The sequence below is a fragment of the Amaranthus tricolor genome, chromosome 11 (assembly GCF_026212465.1).
Source record: "Amaranthus tricolor cultivar Red isolate AtriRed21 chromosome 11, ASM2621246v1, whole genome shotgun sequence".
Taxonomy (NCBI): domain Eukaryota; kingdom Viridiplantae; phylum Streptophyta; class Magnoliopsida; order Caryophyllales; family Amaranthaceae; genus Amaranthus; species Amaranthus tricolor.
This window is the reverse complement of record NC_080057.1, coordinates 1,849,417-1,857,628: the sequence shown is the minus strand read 5'-3', so window position 1 is coordinate 1,857,628 and position 8,212 is coordinate 1,849,417. Positions and strand designations below refer to the sequence as shown.

General features: G+C 32.9%; 1 protein-coding gene across 1 annotated transcript in view; it reads left to right on the top strand.

Moving 5' to 3' along the window:
- The first annotated feature begins 4,558 nt into the window (after nt 1–4,558).
- The window catches only part of LOC130827378 (uncharacterized), a 4,899-nt gene continuing 1,245 nt past the window's right edge, over nt 4,559–8,212 (top strand). The window contains exons 1-3 of the mRNA XM_057693082.1: nt 4,559–4,795; nt 4,884–5,080; nt 7,692–7,772. Of these exons, the coding sequence (XP_057549065.1) occupies nt 4,681–4,795; nt 4,884–5,080; nt 7,692–7,772 (393 nt within the window). The 5' untranslated portion in view covers nt 4,559–4,680. The remainder of the gene's footprint in view (nt 4,796–4,883; nt 5,081–7,691; nt 7,773–8,212) is intronic.

Genomic DNA, 8,212 nt, shown 5'->3' with positions numbered 1-8,212 from the left:
GAGAATGAGAATGCAGTAGAATAAGAAATTGTATTCATGAGTCGTTTATGGACATAGTGTGTTAAGCGGGTAGAGAATGAAGCTTATGAAATGGATTATGAATTTGGGTTCACATTTCTTGTATTGAGAAAGTTAGAGTTGGATTGTGGAATTAGAAATGGAATCTAATCCGTTATGAATTTGATTATGGTTATGGATTCGAGTATGAATGAGCATTATTTGCTTGTTTTACTTGTGTGATAAGCGATTGACTTAAAATTGGTAATATGAGCTAGATTTCAATTTTGATGAATAGTTTCACTTGTACTTTCCTACCATATGGCAATGTAATGAAATGATTATGAGCATGTATACGTTCTCAATTACCAAAACAAAATTATATCACAGCACATGACATCAGTTTGCATGTATCAATAATCTTGTATTAAAAGATTTCACTGAGAAAGTCTTACTCCCTCCGTCCCTATGAGAATGCATCTATTTTATTTTAGGTGTAATTTAGTGGAAAGTGAAATTTAGTTAGAGAATAAAACAAAAAACAAGTGTATGATAGGAATGAGTGGTTAAGATGGAAAGAGAAAAAAAGTTTGTGGATGAGATTTACAGAAAGAAAGTGGGGTCAATATCAAAAAAGGAAAGGGTGTGGAACAAACTAAAATGGAAAGAGGTGCAAACTGAGAGAGACAAGGGAAATACTTGCTAAACGAACGCCGTCAAAAGAAGGTATATCAACCAGTACATTAGCAAGCTTAGGCAACTTGGTGTATTGAAGAGTATTAAGCTTAATAGAAATCAAATGATGCCCTTTGTCATTGTGTATAATCACAATATTGTTTGATTTGGTAACCTACTTTCAAGTATTACGTCAAGCATTCGAATATCTATGAACTTTCCAACATCAATCGACTCTATGACCATAAATCTTGCAATAGTCTTAATGTAATTTAGACTTTTTTGCTCGGTGCCATGCCTTGTCTTCCCTCCTATATTTTTAGGACACTTCCTTTATCTACTTTACATGCTAAAGATCCTTTACTCTCACCTTCTTTTATAATCTCTTGGTAATCTTCCCATGTGGAACCATTTTGAAAGCTTGTGAAGCATTGGGTAACTCATGGAGTAAAATAATGGTACACTTAACTTGAATAAACTTCTCATTATATGAAGCAACCTGTGTGCTTGCTCGCTTTAATTTAGCTTATTTTTTAGATTACAAGAAAACTCACTACAAGAACAAGAGGGAATACTATTTAGACAGTCTTGTTCATCCCATAAATCTTTAATTGTTGCAAAATAATCCTCACAGCTCAACTTGAGGATGAGTACCGCATTTCATCCAGCGACCGATGGTCAAACTGAGCATACTATTCAAACACTAGAAGATATGTTGCGTGCTAGACTTTGGAGGTTCTTGGGAAGATAGACTAGATTTGATTGTGTTTTCGTATAATAATAGTTATCATGCTAGTATCCAGATGGCACCATTTGTGGCCTTATATGGTCGTAGATGTCGTAGTCCATTGTGTTGGGACGATGCAACTGAGGCTATAGTATTAGGACTGCTATTGATTTAGGAGATGATCGACCAGGTTCGTATTATACGCTAGAGGATGAAAGCTGCACAAGACCGTCAACAGAGTTATGCTGATTAACGTCGTCGATCGCTTGAATTCCAAGTCGGAGACAAAGTATTCCTTAGGGTATCGTCGACACTTGGTGTTATGAGATTCGGGAAGAAAGGCAAGCTTAGCCCAAGATTTATTGGGCCATAAGAGATTTTAGAACATATTGGTAAGGTAGCATATCGACTTGCCTTACCACCTTCGATTGATCGTGTTCATGATGTGTTTTATGTGTCTCAGTTGAGACAATATTTGAGGGGCGATTCGCATGTTTTGGAGCCAGAACAACTCACTATTGATGATACTCTACAGTACGAGGAGACCCTTGTTCGGATAGTAGATAGAAAGACTCGTGACACCCGTCGAGGTAGTGTTGCTTGTCAAAGTGTTGTGGTCAAATTTGCCTATACCCAGGAAAACCACTAGACAAACTCTAAACCAAGACACTTGGAGGACTATGTGTGTCAGTCATGGTGTAATATTGTAAGAAACAACTCTATCTCTAAATCACATCAACATATTGCATCTTTAAATGACCAACATGTGGAGCCTAATAGCTACTAACGAGGAAAATTTGAAAAAAATAAGAGCATTGAACAACTTTATTCCAAAAATAAGCTCCTTGAAAACTTTATTTCCAAAATAAGCATCCATACATCCTAGGCTTGGTGTAAGTCGCTGTTACTAACAGCGAAAATCAAAAAAAAAAGAAAAAATAAAAGCCTAAGTCGCTGTTACTAACAGCGACTTAAAGAGTTGACCAGTCAACTCCATAATCTCGTAGGTTGAAATGAGAAAGTAACTGAAATAACGAAGAAGACTTAAGTCGCTGTTACTAGCAGCGAATTTAAAAATTAAAAAAAAACCCTGCTTTCACTCCTCAATCTATCACATTTCAGATTTATGTTTTAAAAAAAACCCTGTTTTCACAATTTCATCCTGACGCCTCTCTCTCCTTCAAAAAGTATTTGAGTTTTAGACATCTAACGCCTCCATGGAAGGCCTCAATTGAAGGTTTTATTAGTTTTGAATCTGTTTTTGAATTTTGGTTCCTAAAATTTAAACTTTTGATTTTTTTTTCCGCTTGTTTGTCTGCAATTTCTTTTCTCGTTTTTACTTTGCTTTTTTTTTTTTTTTTTTAATTACTGTGTTTTTGTTCATAGATTATTAGTTATATGTTTTTTTTATTTCTTTTTCAGCATTTCTCTTTCTTAGTTTTTGAATTTTAGTGTTCTTGTGATTTTGTTTTATTATATTTTTCTGAATTTTTAGTTTTTTAGTTCTTGATTTTTTTTCTTTCTTTTATTTTAGTGTTTTATTCTATTTCATTATAGTGTAATTTTGTTAATGCATTTTTTCGTTACACATGTTTTTTATTTTATTTTTAGTTCATTTTGGAATTTAGTGTAATTTGAAATTTCGGTTAAATTGGTTTTTTTGGTGCAATTTGAATTGTCAAATATTAATTTGGTTCGGTTCAATTTGAATTTTTAAAATTGTGATTTAGATTTGGATTGGAAAAATTAACACCGAATTTAATTTGATTTAATTTGAATTTGTATCTAATCCAAACCAAAAAATCGAATTTACACCCAAGTTGTTGGTGTTAAATTTTTCCTCCTAAATATCTTTATTTTTCCTTAAAAAGTTTCTTACTCCCTTCGTTCTTTTTTGATCTTCCACATTACTATAACGGGTAGTTTCAAAAGTTCTTCCACTTTAGAATACTTTCTATTTTTAGAAAGTTTTTTTTTTCCCACTTTTATCCCTTAAAACCCCTCTTTTTCTTTTAATGTGCCTCTTTTTTTTATATAATTATTTTCTCACTCATACTTGCAATACAATCATTACTTCACACTACTATTTAATTAAAATAATACCCACTGCAACCCAAAGATTCTATCTTTGAAAAACCCAAAGTGGAAGATCAAAAAAGAACGGAGGGAGTAACAAATTGTCTAACTTTATGTCACTGTTAGCGTATTCTGAATCTTAAGTTTTTGTCAGTGTTTTCTCACACTATTTAAATTAATCATAAAAAAGGACGGCGGATTTCATCTTTCATTTCTACTAAACTTTAGGGAGTTATTAAACTTCGCCACTCCTTATTTTATCGCCACCTCTCCAAATAAAATTACGAATTTGCCCTTAAATTTTAAAAAATTACAACTTTACCATCCCCTTAAAATTTCTTATTTATTATAATAATAATATTTAAAAAAATAAATTCAATATAATAATTTAAACAAAAATGAAAATTTAATAATAATAATAATAATAATAATAATAATAATAATAACAATAATAATATAAATAAAATTAATAATAATTAAAAAAAAAAAACCCAGTCGCACAAAAAACCGCAAGTGGACCACGGTTCAGTCGCGGAAGAAACCGCGGCTGGACCACGGTTCAGTCGCACAATTTCGTGTGACTGAACCGTGGTCCAGCCGCGGTTTTTTCCGCGACTGAACCTCGGTTGGGTTGTGGTTTTTTGTGCGATTGGGTTTTTTTTAATTTAAAATTATTATTAATTTTATTTATATTATTATTATTATTATTATTATTATTATTATTATTAATGTGATTGTTATTATTATTATTATTATTATTATTATTATTATTATTATTATTATTATTATTATTATTTAAATTTTCATTTTTGTTTAAATTATTATATTAATTTATTTTTTTAATTATTATTATTATCATTATTATAAATAAGAAATTTTAAGAGGATGGCAAAGTTGTAAATTTTTTAAATTTAGGGAAATTTATAATTTCATTTGAAAGGGTGGCGATAAAATAAAAAGGATGGCGATATTTAAGGATCGAGAAATTTTTACTCATACTAAAAACATGTACAATATGAAAGGGACAAAGAAGTAATTTAATTCAAACATATAAAAGCCTTGGTCATTAATATGCCAATGCCACAAGTGTTAGCATGTTCCAATGGCGCCAAATGAACTCTAGGGTTTCCTTCTTCGCTACTAATTCCTTCTTCCCAATTTCACTCACTCCTATAATGTAACTAGGGTTCCATCACACATTACAAATGCCGGAACTAAACTGGAAGCATCACACTCTAATTCAATCTCTACTCTCACGTGGTCCTCTTAGTTCAAATGAATTTCACAAAATTTTCGAAGGTGTTACTGGAAGAAATCCAGGTTTTTCTTAGTTTTCTCTTTATAAGATTGTTTTTTAAAGTTAAACCCTAATTTTTCGTTAATCAATAATAATGTATTCAATTTTCAGGTGCTCATGATAAATTGTTCAATGATTATCTATTGAAGATTAATAAAGAGCTTTCCTTTGTTCAATTTGAGCTGCGCGCGTGTAGAAATCAGTATAATGGTAAAGTTTATTTCGGCATTGTTAATAATATTGAAGATGAACAATCGAAGTTTGGTTCTAAGTATTCAGTACCTCAAATTGCCTTTTACAGAGGCATTGTAAGTTTTTCTCTTTGTTACTTTAAAGTTATCATGCATTTTTATTATCATTGAGCTTTATGATTTTCTTTTTTGGAATTCCAGTTTATTAGGAGGGTTTAGAGGGGAATGTCCTATTTTATTTTTCTTTGCTTAGTAGTATTCATTTGAGATTGCTATATTTCAATGTAATGCAAAAAAATTTGGTTGTGTGGGTTTGGAGAATTTGACAAAATTTTAATTGTGTGGATGACATCAAAAGAGAAAAGAACCGTGTGATGAGATTACCAAGGAAGCAATATAGATGTTGTAATTTCGGAGGTGTAGGACCTTGGCATATATTGGATGTTCCAGGAAGATGGGTTAAAATTGAGCATAGACATGTTCCGGGAAGAATTATTTGAATTTTCTCCTTTTACAATTGATAAAATAGAGCTCAAGACATGCCACCAATAAATACTTCATAACAACATTAACAAAGCCATAACCTTAGTCCCAAAAGATTAAGGTCGGCTACATAAACCAATATATCAGCTCCAATAAATAATCTGAGAATATTAATATATGATCACTTAAAAGTACTACGTCCCTTCAGATTTAGTTATGTCAAGGAACCAACTCAACCAAAAGCTTAAGCTGATGGTTGAGGCCCCAGGATATGTTATATACTCTAACACGCCCCCTCACGCGAGACCCCATTGGGGTAGAAGTGTGGATGCTCATAGGCGCTGAATATTCCACTTTAAATGAGGGGTGGTTGAGATTCGAACCCGTGATCTCTCACGTTGGCTTCTGATACCATGTCAAGGAACCAACTCAACCAAAAGCTTAAGCTGATGGTTGAGGCCCCAGGATATGTTATATACTCTAACAAGTTATCACATTTATAGTTCAAATTCATGTGAATATTAGTCATGTGTGAGTTAGTAAAATTTACAAGAAGTTGGTACTCCCTCTGTTTTGATTGAGTTATTGACTAAGATTATACTCGAAGATTTGATTATTTTATGGGAATCCTAGTTTGTATGTTTATGGAAGTATCTGTTTACCCACTTAAATTGATAATTAGTAACGCATTGTATTTTAAGTGACTTGTAATGTTAAATGACACGAATTAAGTAGTCAGACCACTTAATGAAGACTTATGAAGTAGTTTTTGAACTAATTAATTGTTTAGTTTTTCAGTGAGTTTTTTCAAAGTTAAAGATCAAAAAGTTGGGATGCCTTATATTTGAAATCAAGGTGGTACCATTTTTCTCTTTCAGGGAAAATCTGTAACATTATTAAAGGAATGAAGCGTCGATGTAAAATATGTGGGCAGTCTCCGTTGAACAATGTTGTCCCCAATGTTTTCCACTCAAAAGGTTCATACCGGTCAATTTGCACCATCAACTCCCACTGGAGAAGAGAATTACTTTCTGAGGAATTTGCACCCTTATATGTCCTTTTAAGCATCACCTTTTGACCTTTTGATCAGGTTTGTTGACATCACCCATTTATAAAGAAAATGTGAGCAACTTTGAGCCCTGGGTCTGAGCAATCCTACCCCCTCCTGCGTCTGCACACATGAAGAAGCAACATTCTGCTTTCTTACAACCAGAGATCCATTTTCTGCATTTTCATCTTGAATTGACTGCACTTCCTTCTAACTAGAAAAAGAAAGACACACCTTTCAATTGTTGCTGGAAACCATCCACTTTGTGTAGGATTTATGCTTGGCAGCCAAGAACTTTGTTCTATCTAGTCTTTTTGTGCAAGAACTATAAGATTGAGAAACACCTTTAGGAGCAAGGATAAACTTAACAAGAGATTAGAAGAGGACCCTACCCAAGAGACTTCTCCCTAGACGATACTTTTAGCAAAGCCATCAGAAGGTGTAATACTTATATGTGGTTATCATGCTGTCATATAATGTGACTTTTTTGTTATGTATGCTTATGACTCTGAGCTGAATATTTTTTGATGACTTGAGAAAGGCTGTTGTATATATGAGTTTGGTGGATGGTTTGGTTTTAAATGAAAATTTGGAGCTTTCTTCATCTTGATTCAACTTGGATATGCCCCTTTTTATCAACTCCAAATTAGCATCAGCACTTATATTTTGGGAAGGTCCCACGTCTTTTATAAAATACTTCCCTTTGGGGCCCATATTCTATCTTTCTTTACTCTCATCTATTTCTCCCTTTATAATAAATACAATAACGCCCTTGTGTATCCTAACCTAATTCAAAATCGCATACTTCATATTGTTCTATTACAATACCGTCAACATTTTCTAATAAAGATTTGTGCCCTAATTAGTGTTGATTGTAAATTGGAGAAAGGGAGCATTAGGAATGTGGGTTTCTTATACTTGGATAAGGATGGGGTGGTATTGGTGAATTTCATTTTCTGTGAGATTTTATGTAAGGTTACTGCTGGTTTGATGCAATATTAAAGTTTTTTTGCTCAAAATTGGCTGATTACTTAACGTTGGCTGTTCTGTGTAAGGCATAATGTGAATATTCTTCTTTAAACGTTGGCAGTTGAAATGCATAATATAGACTGTTGTGAAAGGCATTTCAGAACTGAAGAATTGCTTTTAGATTCTTTGTTTCAATTGCTGAGATTTACTTTCAATATAAAATTACAGATAGAAGCAATTGTACAAGATGTTACTGGGCAAGGTTGCATCTCTAATATTGATGCCCTGCATATAAGGTTGGACAGTCAGGTTCGTCAACTTTTCATTGCTTATAGCATTTTTCTATTTTTGGTAATTTGTAACAGCTAATAGAAGCTCTCTATATGTGAACATATCAGATTCTTTTCATATCTTCTGGTAATTTGGCACTGATCTCTGGTCAATTGTGGTCACTTTCTCTTTCATAAAGTAGGTGGGGATATGTAAACAATGGCAATATGGCAAATGATCCGAATTGCATAATGCATAGGCTTCTAATTGCTTAATCTGCTAGATTCTTTTGATTCGTTCTCCTTGGTGTTGGGGAGTTTTTGTTTACTAGCTTAAATCTCGCACAGGGAGAGGGATGAGTAAAATTGTCATAGCAAGATTGATTAAGAACTTTTAACTTGGCTGCAGTGTGGCCTTCTGCTTTTATTTCATGTATTCTCGGTCAAGTGTTTCTAGTTAATTAACTCTAATCATGGTTT